General features: G+C 38.2%; 1 protein-coding gene across 1 annotated transcript in view; it reads left to right on the top strand.

Annotated features, from left to right (window-relative positions):
- The first annotated feature begins 1,548 nt into the window (after nucleotides 1–1,548).
- USH1C (USH1 protein network component harmonin) overlaps nucleotides 1,549–15,983 on the top strand; it is a 49,004-nt gene continuing 34,569 nt past the window's right edge. The window contains exons 1-4 of the mRNA XM_026078847.1: nucleotides 1,549–1,584; nucleotides 6,575–6,642; nucleotides 8,604–8,747; nucleotides 9,278–9,416. Of these exons, the coding sequence (XP_025934632.1) occupies nucleotides 1,549–1,584; nucleotides 6,575–6,642; nucleotides 8,604–8,747; nucleotides 9,278–9,416 (387 nt within the window). The remainder of the gene's footprint in view (nucleotides 1,585–6,574; nucleotides 6,643–8,603; nucleotides 8,748–9,277; nucleotides 9,417–15,983) is intronic.

Here is a 15,983-nt window from a genome sequence, read left to right as displayed (position 1 = left end):
TGCTACAGGAGGAGAAGTTTCTGATTCCAGGAACATTTATCATCTGTATGATAAAAAGGTCACTTTATTTCAAATGTACATAACTCTTTCAGCTGATGAAAGATTTACTTCTGTGAGGAATTCCAGAAGTGATTGATATGTATCAATTAATATTATAGTCTATGTGTAAATTTAAAGGAAATATATATGGTATTTCATCTCTGTCCTTTACATTTCACGTATCTCATTTCTTCTGCTACCAAATATAAGACAATTTTGTTTTGCATATGCAGAGAAGACAATATATGGCTGTGTATCTAATGTTTGGATAGAACAGCTTTTCAATACTGTGTGCTACTAGAAGTTACCTTAGGTAGAAGACAAAACATCCATGTGTGAGTTGCATTTCCGCTAAGAGAAAGTTTTGGTTTCTGAAAACAGTTTTTGTCCTTGTTTGTATACATGTTTAAAATGCATTTCTCTCTTTTTCATTTTTGACACTTGATAGGGGAAAATGGCAGCACTTGTAGTGTTGAAGTGTTCCTACACAGCAAAGCCATCTTCTGAAAGGGATAAGAGCAATTTCTACAGTTTAGCTTAAGCTGGTTTTCACACAGAAATAATATAATGGTTTCCAGTTTGTATTTGGCAGTATGGAATTTTTTTATCATTCTTTTATATGTCTTCATATACATTTCCACACCGTCAGGAGGGTAAGTAAGCTGCTCGTGCTTATGTTAGTTCTTTCCAGAGTTACGCAGGCAAAGCTGAGTCTGCCACGGGACTAGGGACACAGGCTAGCTAGGCTCCTGCACTCACTTCCGACCTTAACTGTAGAAGTTAAGAAGAACCAGCCCAAGACAAAATTATCTAAATAAGATTAGTCTGAAACAGGCTTCTTTCTGGGCACTCCGAGCTTGATTCTGATCCAGGTACAGAGTGGCAGTTGGCAAGTCAGGAGCTACATGCATAAGTAACAATATTCCTTTAGTGGGAAAGGCTGGTGGAAGTGAGATCAGGCTTGGAAACCCAACAGTCATAAACCGAAGTCCTCCTGCTTACCTAAAAATAAAATCATTGAGATTATTTGCAGTATAGCAATTCACTGAAGCAATTCCTCCTCCCCCCCACCCCGGTGTTAGCATGCTTTAAGCCCCACACCTTTGAGCTTTTCTTAAATAGCAGGGCTAGAGACATCCATACTTAACACGAGAGAGGTTTGGCTATGTCCACGGGGAAGCACTAACTGTAACGCAGGGAAAAGCAGTGCGCCGCGAGCACGCCGCCAAAGCTCAAAGCGCAGGTAATGCGCGGTGGCGGGGGGAGCCCTCTTTTGGGGGCTCAAACAAGCAAAAGCCTCCCGGTCGTGGCTGACAGATGGCTGCTGCGGCGGGGCCGGGGGCTGAGCCTCGAGCAGGCGCCGCGGAGGGGGAGGGGGAGGAGGAGGAGGAAGAGGAGGAGGAGGAGGAAGGCAGGCAGGCGTCGCGGCGCGCCTCCCTCGCCCGGGCCGGGGCGCGGTCTCTGCGGACGCCGCTGCTCCGCGTCCCGGGCCCCGCGCGGCGGCGCGCCATGGAGCGGCGGGTGGCGCGGGAGTTCAGGCACAAGGTAAGGCGGGGGGCGGGGGGGTCCGGCCTCTGAAAAGGGAAGGAGAGACAAAACCGGTCCGCAGAGCGTGAGGGTTTTTTTACAGGGCTTGACATGACCCCCTCCCCCCCGCCGCCCCACTGTAATCGTGTCAGAAAACACTGCTGCAGCAGGGAGGTCGCGCCTGCAGCTCTGCGCAGCCGGGCCTCGGGCGCGTTCGGAGCCACCTTGACTTTCCTGCGACGCACGTTTGTGCATGGGCAGCCCTGTGCAAACGCGCTGATACATGCAGCGGCTCGGTCTGCCTGGCACGTCGTTTTGTCATTTACCCAGTCGTATAAGTGCTTGGCAGAGCTCAGAATTGCGTGAGCAAAATAAGCTCAAAGAGCCCTTCGTAAGGAAATGAGTGGAAAAAAAGGTGTATACATTTAAGGGATATTTTGCCGTTGCAGTTTACGACTGTCTCAGACTAAAGTTTTGAGTACTTTTTTTTTTTCCTGCTAGTAAATGGGGCTTTTCTGAGGTAGTTCCAGAAAAGACAGTAGTGTAATGTTGTGTTTTATAGCAGTTAGACATGAACTAGTAATAAAACCCTTAACTCAAGAATTGTTAGAATGAAGTAGAGGGGCTGCAAAGAACCACCTGTATACAAAATGAAGTCCTAAAACTTTAAGGACCTGGATACTGTGTACTGATGACTACAGGTATCTAGCAAGTTATTTCTGCCTTGCTACCTATTATTGTATAACTCAGCAGTGGGTTGTGCAACAAATCTATAAAGTCTGGGCAAGTGGTTACCATCTTGAACCTTAAACCTTCTTCCTTTTCATCTCTGCTATAATTCATAAACTATGCTAGTCCCACCCAGCTAACACAAGGAAGCTTTGTCATCAGCATTCGTTGGTGAAAGTAAATATGATGCATGTCTATGTGAAAAAGATTTGTCTAAGTAAGACAGCATTGGAGCAGGTGTTTTTCTTTAAATTGCTTTGTTTCAGCATGATTTTAGTGGCCTCTGTAGGATTTTAATATCTTGTGTACTTGCTTTAGCTGTGTCAAAACGATGAAATACGCAGCCACAGGATCTGAGTTTCCTGTCAACTATTTGCCACTTCTGTTTTGTTTTTGTTTTCTTTGTAATTTTAACCAATTCTCTTTATCAACCAAGCAGCAGTCCTAGAGATAAATTATTCATGAGTATATTGGCCAGTTCTTCCATTTTCTCAAATAGTTTTCCAAAGACCTGGCAGTTTAAATACAGCTTTATAGTAATTTTTGAAAGCTGACAGATAGAGCTGCTGCTAGAGTAGTGCATCACTGTAATACGCACTTTTTGGTGTGGAGAATTCTAGATTTTTTTTTCCACACTTTTTATTCTACTGAATAACCTGATATAGATCTCTTGCAGACTTTTTTTGTATGTAAATGTAATTTTTGTGATGATTTCTTACTAATTTAAATGAACAAAACAGGGTGTGATATATCTAGTAAGAAATAGAGCATAAGCAACTTTTCATATGTATTCTAGGATTGAGAATTACACAACAACTATGTGAAAGTTGCACAACTACTATACTATCCCTTAAATAAGGAATATACAATACATTTACATTAAGAAAATCCATTGGGTGTCTACCCAAATAACATATTACTCCTTAATGGAAGCATATGAAGCTGTTTATCATAGTATTTCTATATCTGCTACAAGATACGATTTTGTAAGATGCGTGATCACATGAGCTTTGACCTTTCATATAAGAGGCTACAAATACAGCGCTAATGCCTTATGCTGAACAATCAGGACACATGTTCATTTTATCAAGACTCCTCAGAACTGATTTATTTTTCAGTTGATAGATTGTGCTGTGTTTTAGAAAGGGCAGCAGATGTCATGCTGTTCACTGTTTACTGTTTTGTGTTTCAAGTTAAATGGTGTATGTGTTGAAGCTCACTGAGGAAACAGTAAATTGATGTATGCATTTATACATATTCATTCTTGCTTACAGAATCTGTCTCTATGTCAGTTTTCTTAAAAACACATTTGAACCTGAAGCCTTTAACAATTACACAAATATTAAAATAAATTAGTATACTTGATTAGACCAACAATCAGCTCTGTGTTTTACAATAGCTGATAGCAAGATGCTTCTGCAGCTAGTGAAAGAAACCCATAATGGAGAGCTGCGTCATAACTCACTCACTGAGATTGGCCTGCGCTTATAACCAAGAGGGTTTCTATCGCTTGCAGTCTCTATTTTAATTTCAGATGCTATTTTGCTTTAGATAAATGTCTGTTGAATGCTTCTTTATTTTAAGCTTGCTACTACAATACCAATGTAATATTAATGACAGTACTACTCCAGCATGATGTCTAGACAGACTATCCAAAGAATAACACTGAGAGGTTAGAAAGGAGCTTCAAAAATTCACTATGCTGAAGTCAGAGGTTAGGAGAGGTCCATCCGTTAACCTTTTAAAGAGATAGGTATGTGTCTTTATCATAGTTGGTACATTTGCAGAGGAGTTTACTCTGTGTGTGTGTGTGTGTGTGTACTTGTGTAACACTGAGTACTAGATCCACTCATCATGTAAATTACTTTTGTATCTATGAAAAAGAATGGTGTGTTATAGCCCTCCAACATACAGAAGATGTTTCTGAAACGAAAAGGTTAAATTTAACAGACCACTATGTAAAATAATTGATAATTTACATATTGGAGGGGAATAATCTACTCTAATTTTGGGTAGAACTTCAGTTCATTTTAGTCATATCTTGTCACTTCAGGATTCCTCTATAGCCTTGGAGAAAGGATGTGATGAAGTGTCTTCTGAAGATGTTTAGGATGAAGTTTCAAATGGAAGTGTCTGCCTTTATCCATTGACTATGAAGGGCTCATGGTCATGTGCTTTAAGCTATATGTCTAACCTACAGATAGAAAAGGATAGGTGAGATGAATCCCTCCTGCTCAGGTTAGAAATGCAGTATACGTGGGGTGGATTCTCTACCACTTACAATCTTTTAATATTAGAGTTGGATAGCTTTCTAAAAGAGATGGTGCAGTTCAATCGGAAGCCATGGGCTTGGTACACAAATCAACAGAAGTTGTACAGAAGTTTAATATAATGAAAATGAGTAGAATGGACTCTCCTGGGTTTACAAGCTGTGAAATCATCTATCCCATGCCTCCATAGTTACATTTCTGGAGAACTAGAGAGATACTAAAATATTTTACTGGTTCAGGTTACATCATGTTGCCACTCATTTATTTTTTCTTAATATGTTAGGGCACGATCTTTTGGGATTTCTGTAGAGTCAGCTTTTAGAAGTTGCTTATGAGCCTAGGTAAAGCGTATGCCTACAATAAGGCTGTCCCAAGGAGTTCATTATTTAGAAAAATGGTAAGAGATGGCAGGTGGCTACAATAAAGTTGTAATTGGTGAAATAGGAGGCAGCAGGAGAAGAATGACCTAATTGGAGAGAAGGTGTAGGAAGACCTTTCCCAGCAGTAGTGTTCTGAATAGATGTAAAGTCACGTGGATGTTGCTTCCCTCAAGGAAGGAGTAGGTTGCTGGTTCAGAGAGAGAAGTGTGGTAATCAAGCAGAAAGGAAAGGCTGAAGTTTAGACACAGACCTTCGTTCACTGAGGGGTGTGGGAGATGCGTTCACTAGCTAGCACATCAGAGAAAAATTTTGGTGGTGTTACTGGTTGCTTTCCCAGTCAGAAGGAAAGCAGATGAGGGTTTTGGCCTTTTCTCTGTAGGGGAAATGCATTGACATATTTGGTGCTCTTCATGAGATCACATAAGTAGGCTTGTACAGAACCACAGCTAGCAGGAGAAGTTGAGTCTCTTAGAACAGGCCCTAAGCTGATTCATGCTGTGAGTATTTTTACTGATGGGGAAGGGAGAAATGAGTATTGGATTGAGTTTTGTATTTATCACTTTGAATTGTTTCTGTGTGTGGTATTTGTGAACCAGTCAGTTATGAATGCAAATGTGTTTCTTCCTTTTTTTGTAGCCTTTAACTGTTTTGAAAGCGTTTTTTTCCATGGGATATAATTAATAGAAGATCACTTATATATGGAGTCTGGCTGACTTCAGAGAGCAGAAAGGGTTGAAGAGAACATGAAGCATTTATTTAGTTTACAATATAATACAAACTGGTGCAAATCTAGAAAGAACGGGACTTTCTTTAAGTATGCAAATTGGTCTTCAGACTGCATGTCACAGTAATATTACCCTTTAGGTCAGATGTAAATTGTTTTCCTAAACATTAAGCTTGTCTAAAGGTAAAAATTGTTGTGATATGGACTCTTACCACAAGTAAGATCAGCGGGGGTCTTACTGATGTCACTGAATATAAATTGAGCTCCTCATATCAGGTTTCTGGGTTTTGTTTTTTTTTTAATTTATTTTACTGTAATTATCCAAGAGCAGGCATTGTAATGTGACACTGGTTTAAGTAAATGTACTATTACTAAGGAAGGAAAGAATAACTAGCAAGTTCTATCACTTCAGAGCTGGAGCAAAGAGGAACAGTAGTGTAGAAGCTTGCATAATGTCAAAGTGAGATGCTGAAATCAGTGGTTTGGAGCCACAGGACATAGATTATAATTATAGCAGTGTGATGTCTTTATCTGTGACAGCATGTGCTATATTAATGAATGGCCAAAAAGGTTTCTGAAAACATTTGTTCAGCAGTACAGTGATTATCAGGTAAGGCAAATGGGATATTATTGTAACGGTATTGCTCTACCAAGAGGAAATCTAACATACAGAATATGTGACTTAAGTATTTGCTGCCTTGTTCAATTGCCACAATATTAATTTTAAAAAGTCTTGTTATAAGCTTTGTATTTTGAGATAATAATAATAATAAAAAATAAAAAAATTCAAGTCTTTCCCTGTTGAAATCCTTGGTCTGTGGCTTAGGAATTTTGTGAAAGCCTTTTATGTTCAGTATTTGTAGCTATTTAGTAACAAAATTACAATAAAGTCTTTGGATTTTTAGGTTAATCTGCTAATTGACAATGAAGCCGAGAAAGATTACCTTTATGATGTGCTGCGGATGTACCACCAGTAAGATCTAACTTTATATACGTTTGTGTTGAATTTCACCAATGTTTTTAAATTTAAAGAAGGAACATTCAAGATTTTATTTAAGTACTCTTTCTGAATACCATCTAGAAAGTTAAAGTAATAATTTCTAATTCTGTTTAACAAAGTCTTATATTTTTACAGTGTAGCCTGCTGACAAAAAAGAAGCATTACTATAGCTAATATTAAAGTTACTTTGCTTTTATGACTTGTCAGTTTTGTGGACCTTTATTGGGGAAAAAAAGAATATAGGTGATAAAGCTGTACTTAGGAAAAAGGAAGAGAGTATTGATCAAATCCATTAATATTTTCAAAGAATGAGTATTTATTTTGGTCAGAGGCTTTTGCTGAATTTGTTTTTTAAAGATTTTTTTTGTAAACTTTTCAGATTAAGAATTATTTTCAACTGTTTTATCTGAAAGCTGAAAAAAATAGGCTGGGAATGTGTCTAGCATGTTTAACAACTTCGGTTTATGAAGACATAATGAAAAGAAAAAAATTGTAAGGTGATAGGCCAATTACCAGCACTTTTACTGAACTGATTTAAACCATGGTTGCTTAGGACTTATATCACTGCAAATGAGATCAGCATCTGATCCATTGTTTCTTGAAGAATATGAGAACCTATTTTCCACTCATCACAGACAACTGGCTCTGATAGACCTTGTTTCCATTCATATCTTAATTAATAGCATCTCAGTTGAGTGAAATGTAGATGTTTCCATGCAGTGTTTGTACTGAGCTATCATTTTGGGTGCATTCAGCTGCATATCTGATTCCATTTCAGTCGAGTCTGTCTAATTGCTTTTCCATTCATAATGCCTGTTGTTTGGAAGCAGGCTGAGTTGGTAGCTCTTAATTATTTAAAATCTTCTTGCAGTTACAAAATTAACAATGCATATAGTAACTTTTCCTCAATTTCCAGAACTGCACTAACTTTTGAGTAAAACTTCGAATATTGCTGTGAGGATTTAGTGACCAATTTTTATTTTTTTTAAATTAATTAATTACAAAGCATTTCAAGGATAAAAATATTCACAATTGCTATTGGAGTTAACATTTATTTTCCACCTCACTGTGAATAGCATTTGCAAATCAAAGTATTTGACCTCTAGTTTCATGTAATAGCCATTCCTGATCTGTATTTTCAGTACATACACTTCAAATATATTTTATGCCAGAAAACCTAAATGGTAAGAGAGAGAACAGCAGATACTGTAAACTAAGCTTAACCGGATGCTGTGTAGGAATAGCTCCACTTATGTAGAGCTGTTCCACGCTTGCTGGGCAACAAAGACCATTTTCTAGAGCTATGAGTATCTCAGTGCTGACAATATCAAGCTCTCAGGAGCATAACTCTCGTGAAAACAAATGGTCACAATGGTTTTACTTCTGTGGATTTTATTGATGGTTAACTTGGTTAATGGCCCTTCAATTTTGGTTTGTTTTGATTTGAAACAAATCTTAAAATAGGTCTTTTCTCTACTGAGTATCATGTGATTTCTTACTGTGTGGAAGCAATTGATTAGTCCCCGGAATTCAAGAGAGGAAGGAATTTGTAGCCTAGATTCACTTGGAAGGATTGCAAACTAGCAAGGAAATAGAAATACAGTAGACAGGTATAACTGGTCTGGAAAGTTATTTCTGAAGAATTCCGTAAATCTTCTTTTGGGGACTCTGAGAATGAAACTAAAGATGTCGTCTTAGGTATAGGAGACTTCAGTTATTTTAAAGGATGTGGTTACTGTTCCTATTTGCTTACAGAAGTTTTAGTTTTTCAAAGGCTATTTTGCTTTGGTTTAACCAAGAGCTACATAAATAACTTCCTTAGTAGGTTGAAGGGATACACAGATGTTTAAGTCACATGTAGAACAAGTTATTAAATAATAATTTATGTTGGTATGTTGGTTAGCTAAGCCTTTTTTCTCACTGTAATTTTGTAGATCGATGAATCTCCCAGTGCTTGTGGGGGACCTAAAGCTCGTGATTAATGAACCAAGCAGATTGCCTCTGTTTGATGCTATCCGCCCACTTATCCCATTAAAACACCAGGTGGAGTATGATCAGCTTACACCCAAAAGATCACGGTAAGGGAATGCAGAACAATGTAGCTAATTTCAGAAAAATACAAGCAATAAATGTCGAAGAAATATTTATTGTTCAAACAAACTCTGAGCAAAATACCTGTCACCTCTATAGGGCTGGGCACAATTTTTTGACATTTGCTATAATTGCCAGAAGTACAGTTTTGATCTACCTGAAATTGTTTGACATATAGTTTAATCTAGTAGAAGCAGGGTATGGGAGTCCAAAAACAATGTTCCCCAGTTGAAGCAATCTTTTTTTTCATTTTTTCCTGCATTTAATAATATTTTCTTATAGCTCTAGCCCTCTAGAAGCATCCATAGCTTCAACAGAAGCAGGTGTCTTTCCTTGTTTAAAAAAAAACAAAAAACTTATTGGTTTTAGCAAACACATCCATTGAAACTTCAGTCAACTTGCTCTTTTTTCCAAGTCTAAATGTGCCAAGAGAGAAGTAATCCATAACTCTAAAATGAAGCATTACTGCAACAAAGTATTATGCTGCTGAACAGCCAGATGTCTTCTAACTTTGCAGAAAGCTGAAAGAGGTGAGATTGGATCGTTTGCACCCTGAAGGACTTGGAATAAGTGTGAGAGGTGGTGTGGAATTTAGCTGCGGCCTCTTTATCTCGCAGTTAGTTAAAGGAGGACAAGCAGACAATGTTGGTCTTCAGGTAAGAAAATAATATTCATGGTGACTGTGCTGCAAAAAAAGCCTTTTTACTATGATGTTAGGGATGCATCCAATAAGAAGTATTCTTTAATGTTTATGAATAGCTGTCACTAACATGCTCATTGTCTCTTGCAAAAAAATATGTAAGTCAATACCATAGTAATTATCATTAACACCAATAGCGAATTAAGTTATTGTTCTTTTTTTTTTTTTCCCCTCCCTACCAATTATAAACCTCTTTTCATGTTTGGAGTATGATAATCTTTGAAGATAAAAGGTCTTTCTGAAGTGTTTATACTTCATGCGTAGGAACAATTAAGTGTAAGCAGATGGAACAAAAGATCTTTTCTAACTACCTATGAAAGAATGTTTCAAGCTACCAAATTCTGATTAAAGGTAGGACATAGTACAAAATTACTAAAAATGTTAATTCCACTTTGCATTGATATCATTTGTGTAATGAGTTGTCTAGTTAAACTTCCATGTATAGACTATTTTTTTTGTTTATCCTGCGGGAGTGCATAAAAGCCATGACCCAGTTTAACCCTTTCCAGTATCCTTTGAGCTGCATCAATTGCTCTTTCAGTGATTAAATTCTAGATACATGAACTGTGACAAGGTTGACAAAATAAATGTATGTAAAAAATACATTTTTTCCTAAGTCAGTACTTCTGTAATGCACACTTAAAAAAAAAAAAAAAAAAATCTTTGTTAATGTGTTGTGTCCCAATTGCTGTGGGAAACGTCTGCCTCTTCCTACGCCTGTGTAGCTGATCAAGTGAAGTATTGGCGTGTTTCTTGGTAGAAAGCAATAGCACTGATATCTCCGATTAATTTAAATTTGTAGAGTGTGAACAGTTGCTGGAAGTGCTGACGTTTAAGGATTATATTTAATATTAGTCCAAAACATGCCAGACTGGGACCATTCAGTAGGGTGTTGAATTCAACTAATGTGTTCTGTAAATGTGCTTCGTTGTAACCCCTTACCAATTTTAGAAATCAAAAAGTGCCTGTTCCACAAGTTAGTCACAATTAGAGTTCAATATTTACATAATTCGCTCTGAGATGTTTCTAAAATTGAAATAAATGTTCCTCTGGGTATGTGTGCATACACTTGTGCTTATGCATTCATACCAATATATCACATCTTCTAATTAAGAATCACCATTGGATTAGTACCATCTTCCAGCTACATGAGCCTCTCCCTGGACACTCTTAGAAGCTTGCTCTTGAAACAAATCCAAAAGTTCAAAGAAATGCACTCATGCAAAATATTTGTTTAGTTAGAATTGAGAGTGTGGCATAGGACCACAAATGTGCGGGTGTGTCAGCAGCCTGCTCCTAAGGATGGGGTTTGCAGATGGGGAAACTTCAGAGAAGGACGTTCCCGCAACTTCCCAGAGTTTGGAAGCTTATGTACCTCATGCACTATTTCACACAGTGCGAATGGGGAGCGTAGACAAGAGATATGTTCCTGGGTTGTGAGGTATTCCATCTATATCCTTCCTCCACTGCAAGAGAACTGAGAAGGACAGAGATCAGTCATTCATATTGCTTTTGAACCCCCCTCTCCCCCCCCCCCCCCGGAAAATACTGGAAGGCATTAATGGGGCTGAGCAATAAAGGATTTCATGGCCACTCTCCTAAACTGCCTTGCTAGTGCATTCATCTTAATGCTGTGTTGCTGCTCTGTCAGTTTGTCTCAGAGCAATGTGTTGACACAATCGATAGATACTGAGTTTACACTGAGGTATTGTGCTACTGTATGGATGTCAATATTCATTTTTTCTGGGTGCACACAAGAGGCACTAGTAGCTTTTCCCCATAACTGTGGCCGTCATGCTCCGTGTTGGTGGTTGATAGTGAATGGGATTGTACGGGATCTTTGTGCCAGTTTGTATGAATTGTACTGCAAGTCAGAACTTCACTGGCATTTGGAAGACAAAGTAGGGGCAAAAAGGGAAACTCCTAGGGTCTCTTACTGTGAATTTGTTAAGGTTAGATTATATGTATTAATCTGAACAGATGGTGCTTTGCAGATAATCTAACTGTCTGGCTTCAATTTGTTTAAATGTGGAGTTAAAAATCAGCTTAAAGTGCCTTCATAATAGGTGGCACTGGACGCTTTCTAAAACCAACTGAATAACAAGAATCGACAGGCAGTCCATTGTTCTAAATTGCTGTCTCCCAGTAAAGCCAACTGCTTCTGAAATTTCATCCACCTGCTTTATTTAACTAAATCTCTACACATATTCTAGCTGAAAAATGCTGTCTGAGAAAGGTATAATGATCTTCTATTATAACATTAGTTTTACACCCTGCTGCCTTTTTTTTTTTAAATTCACTTTACATAATGATTTTTCCTTGAAGTAATTTCCAAGTCCCATTAAAATGATTGAATAATCATGGAACTTCACTGAGGCACTTGTAGTTTTGACCCTTCTTTTTACAATTTCTCTAAAAGGCAAGTATTTAGTCCTTTCATGCGGAAATATGCTTCACTTCCTTCCCCTTACCCCTGCCCCTGCTTTCTCAGATACTTGTATCTGTGGGGATTCTTTTGAATACAAAGTGTTTGAGATTGGTATGAATGATGAAAGTAGAAGTAGTATACAAAATGAGAAACTTGAAACAGTGATGTGATTATTTAAAACCTTTCAATTTCCTGAGAACACTAAATATTATATTTCTTATGTTAAAAGTCACAGATAATGGGCATTTGAATTAGGAAAAGTTATTTTTGCAGCTTCTCTTTTAAAAATCTCTTGGCTCCCTGTTAGATAGGGAAAGTGGAAACATTATGCAATATCAAAATAATTTTTACTCTTGTACTCTTCTCAGTCTTGCAGACTTTTCTTTGCTGCTTTTGATTCAGAAGGCTGGTATACAGTGATATTAGTACAAAAGTAACAGCAATTAAAACAGTTATTACTTAAGTATATAGACTCCTTTTTGAGAAAAGAGTAATTGAAGTGTTCTGATCAGAAGCAATTTGTTACATGCCTATGATGTCTCCTGTAGTTCCAGTCTAGGGAAGGATATTTCTCAGCCCCTGTCAATCATACATCATCAATGAGTGACAGAAATGTCACTGGATTGAGTGGAGAATGCTAGGTTGTCTTTCCATTTCATTTCTGAAGCTCAGCAAAGACGAACAGTAAAATTCTTTGTACAGGGCAATTCATTTCCCATATGGAAGAAAAAATAAAATATGTTGTTAGATGCATTTATAATTTTTTAAGTGTGTGCTTATTAGGAAGATAATACACTAATAGGTATAACTACTCTGGCAAGTAATGACATCCACCGAGCAACATCAGTTCTACTAATGCAAAAGCTGTGTGAAGACTTAAGAAGTGGCAATGCCATTTGCAGACTTAAAACTGGGATGATTCAGAGTGTCATGGCATTGCAGTTAATCACAGTAGGTTAAGCTGTCCTCTAAAAGAGATGGGTTTATGCAAACCCAGGCCTCCAGGTTCGTTATAGCCTGCATGGCTCACAAGAGGACAGCGAAGGAGGGATTTGAACTAAACCTTTCTATTTTTGGTCTTATGTAACTTGGTTCTCATCAAGAATCGGTTTAGTCTTGTGGAGAATAAGTTGTAAAAATAAAATAAAATACACATTCAGAGTTAAATAGTTATACACAAACTTCTGGTATTTTTGCAAGTGAGTAATCTAGAGAGAGGCCAGAGATGGGAATGGAGCAAGATTTGCAAACATTTTAGTACTGAGATACCCTGTCAGCCTTTCTTTGGCAAGCAGGATTCACTTGCTTTCCTACCATTTCCTAGAATAACCACAGGTTCCAGCAGAATCCTGAATGGATTGAGAATCTGTATGGTTTATACAGGATGTTAAGCCTTTATGCTTAGAGTTTGATTTATCTGAGAGCCGTTTTGCTTTGTTACAATACAATCATATCGGCAGTGCTAATCCCAACCATAAAAACAAACTATTTACTATGTATTTCCTGAAAGTGTAGACGGCAACATAACAGTTGTAGACTAAATGATCCCTTGGGTTTGGGACAGGGACTGCGTATTTGTGGGCGGAAGGGTAGTACAGTGGCGCAGCTATCAGATCTCTGTTACGAATGGGTGGATGTGGCTTTGAGTATTTGGAACAAGTTGTGTCTGTGAGCTTTAGCGTGACTCTAGTAATGAGAACTGTGAGGGGTGCAGCACTAAACTGCAGACCCCGTGTGCTTTTTCTTCATCTGCTTCTGTGTTTCCACCACAGACTATTTTCAAAAGTCCTTAGTACTGACCTACCTCTGCTCTTATTGATGATTATATTAAAAATCTGACCGGCATCAACAAAAGTAGAGTTAAGCTCTTAGGAGTGCTGAGAATTGCATGCAGGAGTGAGGATTTCGGGTGTCCAGCAGGTGGAGCAGTCCCACTGGTTTGGGGAAGTGGACAGCAGTCCTGTTTTGCCTCTGCAAATTTTTTCTTTCAGTAGATTCATGCTTTCCCTGCACTTCATTGCATTTTTCACTTTTGTAGTCTTACGATGCTGTGTTGTGTCGGTTAATCTTTGTAAGTGCAATGGAGAGGAGACTGAAATACGTGAGGTATGCTGGTAGAAGGGACATGTTAGTATTTTGCATACTACTACAGAGGGTATGGTGCTTCCCAGAAAATACAGAGAAGATTTTTCTTTTCACATGAACAGATCACAGCAGGAAGGCATGATAATATTTATTACATATGAAGAAGAACAGAGACACTGGTCAACAGCATGTCTTACTGTTCCCTTGCCCAGAGGTGGACCTGTCACAGTCTGTGTTAATGCGACAGTCTCTAAGACACAGGCCACACTGAGGTATCACTGCTTCTAGTTCTGCTTCCTCCTCCCACATGAATGTGGCAATGCAAACTTAGGCTTTCAGTGCTGAGCTGTGCAGTGCTGGAGAAGAAGCCTCTAGTTGTAACCTTCTGCTCCCTGAAACTGGCAGCAAGGTCCAAGGTAGGCAGCCCTCAGCGAGCTAGAGTGATTTTCCCCCTCCCCCCCTTTTTCAGGCACAGATACTCCCATCAATCTGTGTGATAGAAAACTTCCCAGTGGACACATTGCATAGTTTAGTCTGTATGGCCACACTAAATCACTCTCAATATAAGTAAGACTGGTAGTGTTACCTCCTGACCTTCCAGTAACAATAAAATTAGAAAGTCTTAATGAGACTGGAAGAATCTGGCTTACCAGAAAAAAATATTCATATGTTACATTAAAAAACATTTGAATTGCAGGGTCATCTAAGTGGCATTTGCCTGTACAGTCTTAACAAACATTGTGTTAAAGATTTATGACACTATTTATTGTTATATTGTTGTGTAAATACTACAATCAAGTCTTTAATTATGTAAGCAGATACTATTTTTTGCACAATGGCATTTCCTCACTTAGCATTTAAGAGCGAGTGATGCTTTTCATCCCTTTGTTTCCCGCATGACTCTTTTGCTCACTGCATTCGAGAAGAGTTAACTTCTCAACTCTTTCACAGCAGCAGCTGAAAGTGTTCACAACTGATCTTGGTACCAGTGGCTGGTGCCCCAGCAGTCCCAAAGCAACTGGATGAAACAGTAATCCCTCCAGAACATAATTATTATAGCCAGAATCTTTATATTAACAAACTTCCACCAAACGTATGTTATGATTAACCTCCCTCCTAAAGTTTTTAATTAATGAAGAAGTTCACTAAGAGTGTTTTTAAAAAAAAAAAACACATGCTTTTAATACTCAATTAGTAGTAGAAGTAACTGTTCCAAACTTAAACTGAAAGCATAGAGCCTCTCAACAAAGTGACTGTATGTACTTTTTTTAAATGAACGCGATAATGCATTCCACCCAAACTTTGTTCTTTAGAAGGAATTGTTTTAGCTTTGCTGAAACTTAAAAGCAGCCTGAGGCAGATACCAGCAGGGGGGCTGGACTAGATGATCTCCAGAGGTCACTTCCAACCTCAACCATTCTGTGAATATTTAAGCCTAAATAGCTGAAATTTGGCAGCTTGAAACTGCATCTTTAGGTGGAAGATGTTAGGCAATCATTAACTAGGAACAACACTGCCATGAAAGCTTCACGTCCAAACAGAAATATTTGCAAGAGGGCAAATGAAGTTTCATTGATTAAGAACATAATCTTGTTCTCTTGATGTTAATGAGAAAAATTCTGTCAACTATCAGAGTGGCATTTTGATCCATTTTGCATAATACATGTTCACAGTAATAAGTATTGGGTAGCTTGTAAGAAAAGCTATTGAAGAGCAGTGCAGCCATGGGTGGAGATCAAAGTACAGTGGTATAACAGGATATCACTGATGGTTTCTTATTAAAGCCATTTCCTGGTAATCATTTATGTATCCTTCTGTGCAGAGGATTAATTTGCATTGCCTAGTGAAAGAGAATAAGTAGTAGTTTCGCACAGTCATGTCACCTGGTGATTCACAATAGATAAAACTCTTTGCTTATAATGCCCTAGCCAAGGCCCTGGCATTCTTCAATATCATCTTGAGCAGCTAATAAACTACAGCCTCAAATGAAGTAGGTAGTCTCCATCACTG

This window comes from Apteryx rowi, unplaced genomic scaffold (genome assembly GCF_003343035.1).
Source record: "Apteryx rowi isolate R43461 unplaced genomic scaffold, aptRow1 scaffold_49, whole genome shotgun sequence".
NCBI classification, from domain to species: domain Eukaryota; kingdom Metazoa; phylum Chordata; class Aves; order Apterygiformes; family Apterygidae; genus Apteryx; species Apteryx rowi.
Note: the sequence above shows the minus strand (reverse complement) of the source record. Positions and strands in the feature narration are given on the sequence as shown.